Below are 15,464 nucleotides of genomic sequence, written 5' to 3'. Positions count from 1 at the left end.
AGGTAGTCCCAAAGCCATTCTGATAGGATTAAGTGCCTTTGATTGTTGCCCCGTTGATTAGAGAAGACATTGTGTAACAGGAAGTAGAGGGCTGCAGCCTAAATTCGCCCTGGGAGGGTCATTGCTAAAAGCGTCGACTCAGCAGGTCCAGCTCAAATCGGGTTTACATGGAGATCATCAACAGCAGTTAAAGCGCGATTCATCGCATTGTTGCATCAGTGAAGAAAGGAACGGAGGACTTTGGCCTGTACCACCATACAATCAACGATGCTACAGCTGCATCTGTCACATTCAAAACGCAAGTCGTCTTGACATACACACGAGGCTTTGGTAGCCTGCTTCACCTCCTCTGTAAGAAGGGTATTTAAAGTCTAAAGCTGTGTGGCTCTCAAACTCTGGCCGGCAATCAAATCAGATCCTTCTCAATCTTCTTACAGGAGAGGCAGATCTACTGTACCCTGTTTGACTGACCCCCTTAGAAGAAGCAATCACCTTTACTGTACATCCTTTCATATCAGCGTAACGCTTTAGTCGTTCTTAAGTTTACACTATTTACATTTTACAATTTCTATGTCATTAACTATATAAATGTGAAATCATGCATGTTTAAACGGACGTTATCTTCTTTTTTTGAATCGACATTGAATTGTTATTTTGGTCTAAACACTGGTGTAAATATTACGCACATTTACGTTTTTTTAAAGTTATTTTTTTTCCAGGTCATTGGACTTAAGGATAACAGCTTACAGGTGATTTTTTTCAAAGATCACAATAAAGTTGCACAAAGTAAATATATTTCCTAGATTCCTAAATGTAAATTTAAGCATGCGTTTGTTCACAGATTGGGAACGCCCCCCCCTCAAAGCCCGTCTCAAACTCTCCATTCGTGAACACAAGTTCAAGTACAAAATTGTCAGACAAAGAATCCAAAAAAATATATGTATATAGATAGATTGCATATTAAAACAAACAGACCATCACACAACTCAACAGTGACTTTGAGGTAAGAGAACGTCAGCCCTTGTTGATTGCATGTTGTCACTCGCAGTATCTGAGCCTCGAGGTTATTTATACAGCATTAAAAGATCCTTCCGATTACAGACTCTTGCTGTCCGAGGAATTAATTCCACAACTCATTCTTCACCAAAAACAGATGTTTAACCACATTCCTTCTTATCCCAGTGAGTAGAAAGTGACGCGGTTATTCACCCTGCCTGCCCACCCGCCCCTCACTCATTGCCTGCCACTGCCAAAACAGCCGCAAGTGCATTGTGCAACCTACAGCACGTCTATACTGCGTGGTAATTGACTGCCAACGGGAACAATGTAAAACTATTGCGTTGGCATGTATACACAGCACATGCAGCACATGCTGTTTCCTAGCGGAGCTACTCTGAAGAGCTTAAACCTGGAACATTTGCTTACAGCTTCTGAGCTCATCCAACCGTGGTTTTATACCACTCGTCGGTAAGGTTTCAATTATTGCTATGAAAAAGATAATATAGGTTGTCCATGTGTATATTTTTTCAAAAGTTCATGGCTGTGTGTCGTACGAAAGAGAGGAAGGAGGAAGTGTCTTCTGAGTCACACAGACTTCTCTCGTAGTCCCGTCATTACTTCTTGGTGATGTTGCTGATGCTTTCCTTCCCCGGAAGATAGTTAGGCTGACTGCAGACGGGACCGCAGGCCAGACCCGACTACACTAGACTATAGCAGGCTAGACTGCCAGACAAGGCTGGGCTGCACCAGAGCAGACAGCAGAACTATGCTGGTGTAGATCAGCCACGACCAAGCTGGCCTAGTAAAGCTCCAACTAGACTAGTTGACCAGAATAGGCTAGATTAGTCCTAACCAAACCGCATTAGTCCAGATCCAAGTACCAGTGGAACTTAGCAGATGGTACAGGTCTTTGACTTCCCATCTCCACCAGCTAGACAAACACACAGAAATAAAAAAAAGAAGTGTTGATACAGGGTGATTCCCTTAAATCTTCTATCAGGCCCTCAACTGGACCAATATACACATGTTTCGTTTGATTTTTAATACCTTTCTTGGCTTCATCTTCTTCCAGTTTCTTCTTCGCATCCTCAATGACCTTCATCTTCGCATTGTATACCTGAGCCTGATCGTTCCAGTGTGACCTGTTGTTGTTCAGGCCGTCAAACATGGGCGTGATCTCTTTGTGGAACCTGGAGAACTCCTGATAAATGTCAGAAAACACACAGGGTGTAAGTGCATGTTGTTCACGTGGCGGGATGCACAGGGGGGGGGAGGAGAATTGACAAGAAGTTGAATGTTGGTGTTGCAAATACACGATAAGCCTCTTAGACCAGATGTCTGCAGGGACGACTAGCACATGCTTATTTATATGGATGTGTGTGTTCTTGTCCAAATACCATGACCCCTGACAGACTGACTAACAGCTAGCTAACATTCCTCTTGGGGCCAGCTGGGTTCAACAGTTTCATCTCTATACATCACGTTATCCAACTTCAGGTGGTTGAAGCTACACTAACACCTCTGTAACGCTAATATTATTGTGATAGAAATAGAAATGTACTGTAGGAACGTTGATCTTTTTTAAATTTGACTGCAGTATGGATCTAGTGTTCATGCCGTTCGGGAGTTGAATATACCTTTCTGACATTGTCTTAACAACAATTTTACACAGGACTCTTTACAGATTGCACAGGTGAGGATGAAAATCAATGTTATTGCCTAAAAATAGAAGTCTAACCTTTAAACAGGGCCTTGGGAGTAAGGTTAATGACTTGATTTAGATACTTATAGTTTACTTTCGTAAAGCTTGAGGTCTATGAAAGTCTCAAAATGGAATGAATGCAACTAAATCAAGCAGGACTCAATCTTTATGCCCCTCCTAGACGATGGCTGTGTTTTAATTCCAGCAGTTACAGATGAATTGTTGCAACACAGAGCACAGGCCAAACTCCCTTCTTGCACAATGCATATCTGTCTTTTTTCATGCCTTCAGATCCATCTTGAAACCATCATCTCCCCATCGTTATTTAGAATAAGCACATTCCTCAATTTATTTCCACGGTGCAGTGTAAGAGCTGTTCGTTACCTTGTACACGAATGAGCACACAAAGTCGATGAAGCCGCACTGCATCTTGGGTAGCTGCTCGGCACAGTTTCTGTCCATCATGGGCTGAGAGAAACAAAGGGAAGAGTTTCAGATACAAATCCTGAGAAACCTATGATAAAAACTATAATATACAAAAACAATCTTAATGTTAAAGGAAGAGATGGTATAAGAGGGGCGTGACCCTTACAATGGGTTGTTGGTCCAAAACAGATCGCTCCAAATCTCCCTGTTCCCAGAATTCAGCGGCGACCATCAGGGCCACCTGGCGAGGAACAGACAAGGAACAGGGAATGATGCGAGGGGAAACAAACACATGGAGGAAATAATTGCCAATAAGTAGCAAAAAAAGGAAGTCAACACTTTTCACTTTCAAGGCATTCTTTTTTCTTGTGAGGATTATTTTCAGGCATTTTTAATGACCAAAAACATTTAGCATTTGATCTCTAAAACAAGAAAGACTGGCCTATTTGTAGCCATTGCTTTTTACTTTCCTAATTTATTCAAAAGGAAAATAACTGCAGCCTATTATATTTTGTTTGTGTAATAAATCTGAAATGATAAATAACACATTTAAGTCAAAGACTTAGATTAGCAGAACAAACTGACATGAATGACATCAGGATATATATTTTTTATCAGCCCTCACGAAGGCATTGAAGGCCACCCACCTTGCTCTGCACCTCCCAGGGTTTGGTGATAGCTGACAAGTCACAACCCGTCATCATCATGGCCCTGGAGGTGAGACACAGACAGAGAGTCAATGATGACAAGATGACACCCTGTTACCTGGTGTTGCAAGGGTCTGCGGTTTTCAGACATCCTCGCAACAAACACACTTCAAAGTAAACTGAACAGATGTATCATAGTGGGCTCTAATCTGGTACGTACATCACGATTTCCTTCCTGGTGGGGTTGTTGGAAATATAGGCAATGGCTTCCTTTTCATCTGGCATCGGCTCCGTGGCATTCACAATGTTTTGGAACATGGTTCTCTTTCTGCGTAATGAGATAGCAGACAGTCAGCCGGACCAACTGAACTACACAGATACACAAATTGATTCTGGGAAACCTACTGAGCCAGTCAAAAGCACATTGATCGGCAGCAGCAATGGGAGCGACCTACTTGAAGTAAAGGGCCAGATCAGTGGCGATGATGCAGACATCAAACAAGTGCTGCACGTTCTTAAACTGCTGCTTCTGGAGGTTGCAGAAGATGTTCAAGCTCTGAGAGAGACAATGAAGAGTGGTCAAGATGTGTTTCTCACAATTTAGTCTAACATTTTTAAATGTGCTGTCTAGTAATGTTTCGTACATCTTCACCCATGAGTGTCTTGCTGTACTCCAAATGGTGCCTCTCCATGATGGAGGAGCCATGAAGTTTAGCCAAGGGAGATCCACTCCTACAAAAAAAAGGAAAAGGACACCGGTTAAACGCATCCACATGCTTCCAAAGCACAGATAGAGAAAGCGATCTACTTTTGACTTGCTTTGTCTGGTAGAGGTTGTTGGTTCCTCTGTGGTCGATGTCGTGGCAGAAAGCAGCAGCCACCATGGCGAAGGCATCCAGATCGGAGTAATACTTCCTCAGCCTTCCTGTCTGCAAGCAGAAGAGGCAAATCATGGATTATTACGTGCAGGTGTTTTCGGTGAGTGGATACAGATTGTGAGCACCTATAAAACGCATGAACTGTTCAAACCGTGATGAAAAAAAAGAAAATTGTGTTCTCATGTGTAGCCTGTTTCTAGACCATTTAAATGTAGAATTTTATTCTCATCACTCTGTGATGCTGTCATATAATAATAAATATGAAATGTGGACAATATTGTATCCGCATTGGTTCAATTAGCTTAATGATGAAATAAAAGATGTTACGAGCCTATATAGGTGGTTCAGACGTTATTGTTAAATCCTAGCCTGTTAAACCATCACCACGTGTATTGTGTTTCATTTTGTGTGTTGTTGTGATGTTGTTGAGGCGTTACCTGCAGCAGGCAGAACATGGTGTGGCCTACGTTGAAGCCGTGCCTCCAGTTGTGGTAGGTGATGCTACGGTAACCCTTCCTCACTGTGTACATCCACTTGGTCAGCGTCTGAGAGGGTGAGAGAGCGGGTGTGATGATTCACATGGATTATATATTTGCATTTAAAAGATCTTTAAACCTTCAGGGTTTTTTTTTTAAATGTATTTTAAACTTAAAGTCAAATCCCAAACTTCTGGGGGGAACAAAAGAAAATAATGAGCCCTATGCACAGAATTATATCACATATCACTCTCCAGATACTAAGGAAAGTACGCAGTGCTAGAAACTCTCGATTCTGTTCAGGGCAGAAAAATCCAAGTGAGTGCCTGAGTACATGACTCACCTCTGCGGGAACTTTAAACTTTTCAATGACTCCAAGCTCAAAGAACATGCGAATGCCGGCTTTGATGAGGTCGAACTCTGTGACGGGGAAGTCGCTGAAGGAGAACAGGTACAGATTCTCTCCGTTGACATTGTCAGCTACCGGGCAGGTTGCTCTCTGAACGAAAACACAACATGAATCATCCAATAGTCCAACAGGGAATATGAAGGAATATGCAAATTCATAATCGTATTCATACATTTATACTTTGATAAGTGACTAATAGAATAATTGTAGAGTGTTTCATTTGATTGGAGGAACATACCAACAGTTTGTACATCTCTTTCTGGTCGCAGTCTTCGGGCTCCGCGTCAAACTTCTCATTGGTGTTCTGGTTCGACAAGAGAGAGCGATAAGTTACGATGGTGTTCAAGCTGAAACCATGATCATGCTCCCATCGCTCACATTGGCAATGAAAAGCAGAAAAATATCACACCTTCTCCTAGCTCTCCTATAGCTCCTATTGGAGGACCGCTAGACTTGTGGAGAGAAAGTGTGGTGCGTGTGATACTGACCAGAATGGACTGCAGCTCGGTTTTGGTGCACATCGTCTGGCACAGGAGCATCTCCTGGGCGATGTCTTTCCTGTACTCCATACGGTTCAGCTTGTCATAGGTGTCGCACACCAGCACCGACCAGCCCAGGAACTGTGTCAGGGCCTGGCACGAGCAATGAAGAGTGAGAATGAGAGGAAAAGAAGCAGCAACTGAGCCTTCCCCCCTTGTATCACCCTGGTTTACTTCTAATTACTGTTATTATCCCTTAAGCGGAGCTAATTAATGCACTGGGTGGCAACTATTTCAAAATCATTTTCTTCACTTGATTGGTGCTACGGCACACTCGCATAGGGAAGTTACCGTTGTTTGTCTTTTTTCTTCATTTACATGCAAATGTATGCAAATGGGACGTGCTTTATGGTGGTGACGGGAAGTGAGAAGAGAGAGAGAGAATGCGTGGTGCTGACCTCAGTGATCTGCTCGTCGTATTCATCGAATGGCCTGCCGTCTTTCCTGTTGTAGAAAGTGGCGATGCCCACGATTTCTTCCTTCTTGTTGACAATCGGCAGCGACAAAACGTTCTTGATGACGAAACCCGTGTCGTCCACAGCCTCTTTCTGACATTGAAATGGGAAAACAAGTTAAAACTGCACGATATAAAAACCTGCATATTTTACAGGATGGGCGTGTCCTTCATGCGGACGGACAGTAAAAGTCTGCTCACCTGGAAAGTGAAGAAATCATCTGCAGCCACGTTCATCATGTTGCAGATCTACAGAGAAACGTGAAAAACGTCAGAGTCTTTTCACACTTTGCTGTGTGTATTGTCTGTACTGTCTCAGCTTAATTTGTTTAAGTTGAATTTACGTAATGGTATTTTAGTCGCATGATTTTCAAATGATACTTCACAAAGTCACTTCATGTACAGTATTCCAACTGATAATTGTCTTCTGCGTGTGTATATTTTTGTATTAGACGTTGATATGATTTCATGCTTTTATAAGCCTTGTGATCCTCATAATAAATTGGGCTGCAGCAACAGTGGGAGACTTACGAAGCCATTCTCTGCAACGTAGGTCGGAAGGCCGCTAACTAGAGCCCAGTGATCTGCAGGCGGGCCACTGAAAAAGTGTGAAAGGGAGATACATGCAGTTGAGTGATCAAGTTATTCAGGACTATTATTTTGAAATAAGAAAATTAAAAATGTTCTTCAATTTTTTGATGACTGAATTTGTTCTGGGGTTTTTCTTTGCTGTGTTTTTGAAATGCATTGTATTTGATTGATCGGATGTGTAGCTGCTTACGGGATGACTTTGATTTCTTCTTTGGCTTCCAGCAGGTAGTCAATGATCTTGTAAAAGATGACTTCCTGTATTAAAACCAGAAGCGTGTTAGAAAATATCGATTCACCCTCACCTTAGACAACAGAGCTGGATTTAAAGCAATACATGTCATAAAACAACAGAAATCGACAAGGAGAAAAATTTGTTTCTCACCCTGCCGTCTGGTGTTTTTGGTCCTTTATAGGGTTCCACATCTCCCAGTTTCACTGGCCATTCATCATAGAATTCCTGCAGGGGAAGGAAAAAAAAACACACACAGACAATAAAAGTTATTTATGCCCAAAGCCATTAATGCTATCTATTCAATCCTGTGTGAAAAATTGCATCTTTTTTGCAAGACCAACCTTCTCTTTGGTCATGTCCAACAGGCCCACTGAGTATCGTTCACAATTTAGATAGGTCCTTACAGTGTAGAGCGCTTTGTGAAACTGTCTCTCAATGTCCGTCAACTCCTCAAACACTTTACTGGCCGACCAGAGCAGCACCTATAAGGGAAAGAGCGGCTATGAATGAATGTGGGTCATTAAATGTGTGCTCTGTTCGGTGCATTAGAAACACAGACTAACAGGGGCCATCAATGCCTTATGATGAGAGATGCAGTTTACCTGACTCCTTCTGGACTCCACGTTGAACATGTAGGCTGTAAAATGCTGCAGGCTGATGACCTGGGCAAAGTTCATGTACTTGTGGAAAAGCTAAGGACCAAATGAGATTAAAGGTCTCATTAGTACACAACAGCAGATTTAAGACTGTGGCAGATGTGAAGTATGGCTGCATTTGGCTGCATTTCCCACAGGAAGGGTGTGATTTTGTCATATAAAGTGAACTGTGTAGGAATACCATGATGTGTATTCGAGTATATATCCTTAGAATTCAAATTTGATTATGTAAAACACTGACTTAAACATAACTCTTTCTTGAGAGTTAAACTTCAGGTCTCAAATTACACACATTGTGAACATGGGTACAAATATATATAACACCCCCATTATATGAACAAAACCTTTGAGGAGATCATATGTAAAGACAAAGAGAAAAAAACTGTGCACAAAGAATACAGATATATCAGACATTATAATGCACCTCCGCATTAAAGCATGCGCCGTTAAAGCATGCGCCCTGTGCATCATTTCTGCCGGTGCCCTCTTTAGCCTCTTTATTCAACTCTGGAAAGTCTGTAAAACCCATTTCATTCTTTATGGAATCGTGCCTCCTGTGAGTTTACCGCTTCTTCTTCTTCTTCTGCTTTTATTGAAAGAGGCTCGAAAGATAACATTATTCCCAGTTAAGTCACCGTACCTTTATTCAAGTCGAATGTTCAAAAACCACAAATCAAGTCAGTCGTGTCTGATTGGCTCCCACTGACATAATTGGAGGGTTTGACACCCTACTGGTGAGATGTAATTACAGTAATCAATATTTGCATATTCTCAAATGGAACAGGACAGGCTATTTATGAAGTAGCAGACATTCCTTGCAAAATATCGTGCATTTCAAGTTCGGGTTCATGAAACCGCTTAGTAAATCACTATGGAAACGTGTTTAAGTGTGTATTCTTACCTTCTCATCCTCTACAGTGAATGTGTCAGCTCCTATTTTGTTTAGTGCGACGACGACTCCAAGGCACTCTTTATCAGCCATCAGAGGGAACGAGAGCATGCATTTAGTCTGGTATCCAGTCTGTTTGTCCACAAAGTCACAGAACTTTGGATTCTGTATCGGGAAAAAGAAAAGACAGGTTTGGTTGAATCCAGGTGGATATTAAAACACTGATGTACAACAACACTTTCACAGCTAAACTATTCCTTTCATTCTTTGCAGTTCAGTATTGAAAGATTCATATTCATAACGTACCTAACATTTACTTTTTTCCCCCCCAAATAGAGAGCAGCATGCTGTCTGATCTCACTTTTAAATGAATAAACTGCAATTGATCGTTTATTCAGTAATTGAATTCAGCAGAAGATATTATGGCTACATTCGTGTTTGTCAGTAGACAAGTTGCGTCAGTATATATATAATATAATACTTTTATTCAGAGGATTATTATGATTATCCAACTGATGCCTAAAAGGGCGAGTAGGCACAGAAACATGATCATAATCTAAAAAGAAGATGTTCTGATATCTGCAGAATTTCGGAAAAAAATGTGTTCATCATTCTTCAATCATGTTTTATCACTAATTTTGACATTAGAGTTGCACTTATATATTTTGCTATCAGGAAGCTTTTGACTGCCAAAGCAACAATAGCAAGGGAGGATTGTATTCTATGTCAGGCTACAAATACATATCGGTAAACCAAAATGCTAAATGATTTCTGTTTTGTCTGAATAGAAACAAGTGTGATGGTAATTAAATTATAGTCTACTACTAAACCCATACAAATAATCAAGAAGGCAAAGGACGTAATGTTCACTAATAATATCGTAGAAAGAAGGAAACTTAGCCATAAACATTTTTTGACAGCTTCTGTCGTCTCAACTCTCTCGGAGAGCGCGTGCGCTACAAAGCGCGGGTACTTCTCACCTTTGAGACGTCGGGAATGTTCTGGGGCTTTTTGGAAGTGGCGGTGTAGCCGACGATGCCCATGTCGAAAGGGAACACGATTTCACCCTGCGGATGGACAATGTTTGACTCGAATTTGGATGTCGGAGTCACGTCGAATAGGCAAGTGGCCAGCTCGGGTATTCCGTTTCTCGCCCGGTTCAAGTAAAAACCGACCCTGTCGGCCTGCAAAATCAGGGCGACCCTTTGGAGGACTTTGTGAAGGGACTCCTCCATTTTCCCCTCTTTCTGCAACTCTGTAACCAGCTCGAAGATGATGGCGGCCTCTTGCACGGAGCTTACATCCTTGAAGGAAGCGGTGTCTTTGACTTCGAGGGGCGCGGAGAAGGCGGCGGTCAGCGCTTCGGCGCGCAACTTCTTATCGAAGTACTCTTTGGCGAACTGCGGGTTGTTCTCCAGGTACTTCTCCACGCTGTCCTTGTCTGCCATCTTGAACTCTGAGGAGGCCTACTCTTTAGATGTGTTTTTGTATATTCCCGTCCACCTGCGGGGATGCTGTAAAGCCAGAGAGGGAAGCTGTGCTGTGGCCTACAGACTCGGGTGGACCAGTGGCATTCTCCTCCGCGGTCCCCGAGGGAGTCAGTGACACGTCCCGCGTCCGCCGACAGACAGAATAAGACAGAACGCGGCTTAGAGGCTGACAGGATCAAAGTGGCCGCTAATTAATGTGACGTCATGACATTAAAACCCCAGCTCTAAGCGTCCTGATCCCGCAAATCCCAACGCTGATCATTTTATATCGGGCAACGCAGGAGAGAGTGGGACTTTTCTCAGGTCAAATGGCAGGCTGGCTGGGGGAGGGGAGGATGAGAAAGGACTTGGCTAGACTTGGCTCATCAAATCCTTTCCTAACTAGAGGACACAACGTTGTATATATGTTTGTATTACCAGTCCCTTTAGTTATCCCTATGACTGAGGAGGTGACACCTTGTAGAGACACTTTGTCCAACCACTGGCTGCTAAAATGCTGGGACTCGCTTGAGAGCACCTCAAGAGTTGCTCCATGCCCAGGTGTTTTTCTAAACCAGTGACTGGACTCACACCAGTAAATCTCATATTCATTTGAGCAAGCAGGAGACTTACAGGAGTCACACTGCACTAGGTATGACTGTTCTGGATGCACTGACTGTGATGGGTTCAAAGCCACTCTGGTAATGGTAGATGTGTGAGTAGCCCAGCTCTGTGTTTTAATTAAATCTCCATCATCATGCAGGTATCAGTCTTAGAACTGGAAATTGTCCAATTAGTGGGACTTAGATGTCTGGGAAAAGGCCCTAAACAAAGATGGCTGGCTATTATTAACTGTCTGGTTGGCTGCTGTCAGGCTGGCAAGACACGGAGTACCCCACTATTTTTTGCAATGGGGGGGGGGGGGGGGGTTAAGGCAAAGCTTATCAAGGGAGAACTACAGAAGGTGGGGTGGGGATGTGTTGAATAGTGAAACAAATTACAGCAGGGTGGGTCACAGTGGGAGAAAATGGTTGGGTGTTAATGTGCAAGAGGGAAGAAAACGGGGAGACAGAAGCAAGAGAAATATAATGATGAATAAGATAAATAATGACATATTTGTGATAGCCGGTATTTTGTTTTCTAAATAAATGGAATCAATTTTATCTGTATCTTTCCTGATTACGTTAATTTTTAACACATTTCCTTTTGTGTGTGTTTTTTAACCTCCTGACCTTTTGTGGTGACAACGAGCATTGGATCATTTTACATTTCTCAAGATTCAGTTAAGTCAGTTGCTTTAAACACACCAATAGGCGACCTAACAGAGTGAGTGTATTTTCCCGAAACGTATTTAAATGTTTCTTTTTAATCATAAATAAAAGTAATTATTTTGCGAAACAAATGAATAAAATGTGTATTTTATGTGTAGTGCAGACTCCATACATTTTCATCTTTAAAAGTCCAATAACAATCTATTTAGCAATAAGGTTGCTTCAATCCCAACTTTTGTAGGGGATCGAGTTCTAGTTACTTAAGTTACACGCTCCATCATAACAAGAAACTGGTCCTGCTTTAAGCATGACATTACATTTACCTACACTGCCCCCCCAAAAAGAAAGTCCTGGCTGTGTAACGTATAGAGTTTCTTGGCCAATCTTCACGATTATGAAATGTTGCCTCTGGCCAAATTCCAGCTCCTATTATTTCTGCTGAAAATGAGTGATTGTGCTGTTTTTCACTGGCTAGGGCCTTTGGTTATGCAAGCTGCAGATGTTTGGCTGTGCTGTGCTCTTTTTATTCAACCGAGTCCTCGGAGGACTGGCTACATGATCTCGGTGCAAAATAACAGCATCAATGTATAAAAGCCTGCCACTGCGGATTTAAGTCGGGTGAAATACGGCCCAGTGTTTGGGAAGTAGTTACCATATTTCTCTTCGCTTGTACTGTGAATGATGCACTCCCCAACTGCACAGACCTGAAGTTAGAAAGCTGGCACAAGCTGTTTGACCCAGGTTTTTGGGAAAACAGGATGTTTTCTTTCAAAGGAAAAGAGCTCCTCGTACACATGAGACGACATAATCATGGGACCCATTTGCTTTGGCTTGAGAAGCTCTATTGGACTCATTTGTAAGCATGTTTAGCAAACTCACATTATCCCCTCATCATTGACTGAAACTCCAGACTTTGTGCTTTGAGAAGATGTGATTATCTCTCCCTCACATTGATTAGATTTCATGTTTAAAGTGGACTTGAGCACTCTGTCCACCACGCATACAAACAGGCCTAAAAAGAGTCCTTTGATAGCAAAATCAAGTCAACAGATGACGCAATCAGACGGATGCTGCCGGGAAGCATGCGTACCTCCCCAAACATTTTATTGTCCACGCATGCAAACGCATTTAACGTAGTTTTCTGCCTAATGTGTGTGTGTACCTTGGAGTGTGACAAATGTATGTTTGCATCTTTGCGGGTATAGCTTGTTCCAGATGGTCCTCTTGGCTTCGCTCGCAGCTGTTTTTCGTAAAGACCAAGAAATCCTCAGTTCTGACAGGCATTTTTAAAAGGGGGTTCGGAGGGGGGGGTGGTGGGCCGAATGTGCAGAACACACAAATCAATAGGACTGGGACCAGCAGTTATGTAAATGTTCGTCCAATGGAAGGAGAGCTAGCTGTGGGAAGAGCAGGGGAGGGGCATATATCTCCAGAAGTCATTATGCAATACTCGCCGGCTATATAAAAGGCCACAACTATGACAGGGAACCAGAGGATCTCTGTGAGCTCTCAACTTTGTTTTGGTAACAGGTAACAGGTATGCACTGACAATGGACTTGTTTTTTAATGTTTTTAAATTTGGAATGGATGAATTTAAGGTTAACAATGGGTGCTTTTGCTAAAATCCTTTCCCCCTCTCTCCTCTAACGTAGAATGCTGCTGTACGTTGTGGCCCTCAGCCTCCTGGCTTTGTCCTTGGCACAGGACTGCCAGGTGAGCAACATCCAGGTCATGCAGAACTTCAACAGGACAATGGTGAGTTGGTAAAAATTTGGCTTGATGATATTTTGATCTTCTTTGTTGTGGTGTTTTGGCGATATGACTTTGTGTACTACTAGTCTGAATATGAATGCTTTTTTTACTTTGAATGAAAAACACAGAGGAGTGAAGTGGACTTACATGTGGATTTATTTCTCGTAGTATGCAGGGCAATGGTATGCTGTAGCAAAGAAGGACCCAGAGGGTTTGTTCTTACTCGACAACATTGTGGCCCGTTTTGTTATCCAAGAGGACGGCAAAATGACTGCCACTGCTAAGGGCAGAGTTATCATCCTGAAGTGAGTGCAACCTCCTACACATTCTATGCTTAGTATGATTCCTTCCTCTCTCATCTTCTGTATTGTCACCACCATGTCCCCCTTTTGACCTCTAGCAATTGGGAAATGTGTGCCGACATGATGGCCACCTTTGAGGAAACCGCTGACCCCGCCAAGTTCAGGATGAGGTACTGGGGAGCCGCATCTTACCTGCAGAGCGGAAGTAAGTTACGGAGCATTTACACCTTTAACACTACCTGGTCTACCTGGAACATTTTGGGAATATCATATATGTATGCACAGGCACCTCATAAGCTTTTGGTGTTACTTGGGAGTCGCTGAGAGGGCATTGCAGTAGGGATTGTTGAACTCCAGACTGTCGATTTGATTTAATCATCAACTGCAGCATTTGGTTCTTAGTGACCCTGACCCCACAGCACTAATCAAACCTAATGCTTACGAGGAAGTCTCGTAAGCATTAATGTCTTAATGTCATTAAGTGTAACTTTGACGTGGCATACAGTCTAGTTTTTACGTGAAATTACATTTTTGGTCTGAACTGTAGTATTACCCACAATACCGATCTGTTGACTTGACATTTGTAACCTCCGTTTGCATAAATGGTTGACAGAGTGCTCAAGTCCACTTTGAGTAGAAAATAATCAATGTGAACGAGAGATAAACACCAATCAATGGCAATGGCATAACATTACCCAAGTTACCTAAAAAAGCTTGACTCACACGTTCCATGCAAGTAAGAAAACAAACTGTCCCCTCTCTGCTCTCAGACGATGAACACTGGGTGATTGACACCGACTATGAAAACTATGCCGTCCACTACTCGTGCAGACTGGTAGACGCAGACGGCACTTGCCTGGACAGCTACTCCTTCATATTCTCTCGTCATGCGGCCGGCCTGCGGGCGGAGGACCAGCGCTTCGTCATCCAGAAGAAGACTGATCTCTGTCTGCTGGGCAAATACAGACGTGTTGATCACAATGGTGAGTTCACCAAAAGTCCTCATTTGTTTATGATAAGATGCACATATTCACAAACCCATTTTAGCAGCAATAAAGTCTTAATATCACCAATATTATTACAGTTTTATCATATTTTAAGAGATGTGGGATAACCGTGTTTTCGTGATCTTAGTGAGTAAAATGTTTTCTCCTTTCCACTGCAGGCTTCTGTGAGAGCTGATCTGTCGACACACAGAAAACTTTTTTTTTTTTTTAAAGCAACCACCTCTGGGACTGTGTAGCACCCATCCACCCACCCCCCTCCCTGCTTGTCTAGGTCTCGATCCCACCAGAGATCTCTCTCTCTCTCCTCAGCCCTCTCTGCAAAAAGTAGTCCATTCTTGTTTAAAAATAAACTGAAAATGTGGAAACAAACTGTCACACTGGAGAGATGACTGTTGATGCTGGTTTGTTGTCACTTTCCTAAAATGTCCCCATTAGTAAAGGGAAATCTAGACGTTTTAACATTCAGTGTTATACTCAACATCTGTCACATGTTGTTGTTGTTGTACAGGAACTTGGGCGTAAAGTGAAACAACTTTCCTCACAGAATCCGGTGGAACTTGCTCACTGGTTCCAGTGAGAAAACTAGACATATCAGATCACTAAAAAAACAACAACTTTTGGAGCAGACCAATGTGACAAATAGTCAGTTGTGAAAATCCATTTTATAATTTCAGCTGAACTCTCAGCATGACTGCAGCTCTGGAATATCAACACAATGTTTACCACAAAACCAGGTTCACAAGTCAATCACTTCGCTTTTACACT

At 42.5% G+C, this 15,464-nt stretch overlaps 2 protein-coding genes across 2 annotated transcripts; one reads left to right on the top strand and one right to left on the bottom strand.

Annotated features, from left to right (window-relative positions):
• Positions 1 to 1,791: 1,791 nt before the first annotated feature.
• pde6c (phosphodiesterase 6C, cGMP-specific, cone, alpha prime) lies at positions 1,792 to 10,542 on the bottom strand. The gene is made up of 21 exons (XM_084002048.1): positions 9,879 to 10,542; positions 8,911 to 9,063; positions 7,956 to 8,045; positions 7,695 to 7,835; positions 7,504 to 7,578; positions 7,312 to 7,376; positions 7,062 to 7,128; positions 6,732 to 6,779; positions 6,475 to 6,624; positions 6,026 to 6,169; positions 5,776 to 5,841; positions 5,472 to 5,627; positions 5,090 to 5,197; positions 4,419 to 4,703; positions 4,230 to 4,330; positions 3,995 to 4,102; positions 3,775 to 3,838; positions 3,294 to 3,368; positions 3,086 to 3,169; positions 2,047 to 2,200; positions 1,792 to 1,930 (listed from the first exon to the last, which is right to left on the bottom strand). Exons 1-21 carry the CDS (start codon positions 10,344 to 10,346, stop codon positions 1,890 to 1,892), a joined length of 2,643 nt encoding a protein of 880 aa, XP_083858174.1. The 5' UTR covers positions 10,347 to 10,542; the 3' UTR covers positions 1,792 to 1,889.
• Positions 10,543 to 13,268: 2,726 nt separating this feature from the next.
• rbp4 (retinol binding protein 4, plasma) lies at positions 13,269 to 15,081 on the top strand. The gene is made up of 5 exons (XM_084002051.1): positions 13,269 to 13,393; positions 13,559 to 13,695; positions 13,791 to 13,897; positions 14,463 to 14,675; positions 14,858 to 15,081. Exons 1-5 carry the CDS (start codon positions 13,292 to 13,294, stop codon positions 14,872 to 14,874), a joined length of 576 nt encoding a protein of 191 aa, XP_083858177.1. The 5' UTR covers positions 13,269 to 13,291; the 3' UTR covers positions 14,875 to 15,081.
• The last annotated feature ends 383 nt before the right edge of the window (positions 15,082 to 15,464 follow it).

Source organism: Eutrigla gurnardus (genome assembly GCF_963514095.1).
Source record: "Eutrigla gurnardus genome assembly, chromosome: 22".
Taxonomy (NCBI): domain Eukaryota; kingdom Metazoa; phylum Chordata; class Actinopteri; order Perciformes; family Triglidae; genus Eutrigla; species Eutrigla gurnardus.
Note: the sequence above shows the minus strand (reverse complement) of the source record. Positions and strands in the feature narration are given on the sequence as shown.

Bases quoted from the DNA above. Each gene is read 5' to 3' on its own strand.
- pde6c (XM_084002048.1), bottom strand. From the start codon at position 10,346: ATGGCAGACAAGGACAGCGTGGAGAAGTACCTGGAGAACAACCCGCAG. The intron at 9,064-9,878 runs GTGAGAAGTACC...TTCCCGATACAG, and splicing joins ACATTCCCGACGTCTCAAAG to AATCCAAAGTTCTGTGACTT. The intron at 6,625-6,731 runs GTGAGCAGACTT...TTTCAATGTCAG, and splicing joins ATGATTTCTTCACTTTCCAG to AAAGAGGCTGTGGACGACAC.
- rbp4 (XM_084002051.1), top strand. From the start codon at position 13,292: ATGCTGCTGTACGTTGTGGCCCTCAGCCTCCTGGCTTTGTCCTTGGCA. The intron at 13,696-13,790 runs GTGAGTGCAACC...TTTGACCTCTAG, and splicing joins GGCAGAGTTATCATCCTGAA to CAATTGGGAAATGTGTGCCG. The intron at 13,898-14,462 runs GTAAGTTACGGA...CTCTGCTCTCAG, and splicing joins ATCTTACCTGCAGAGCGGAA to ACGATGAACACTGGGTGATT.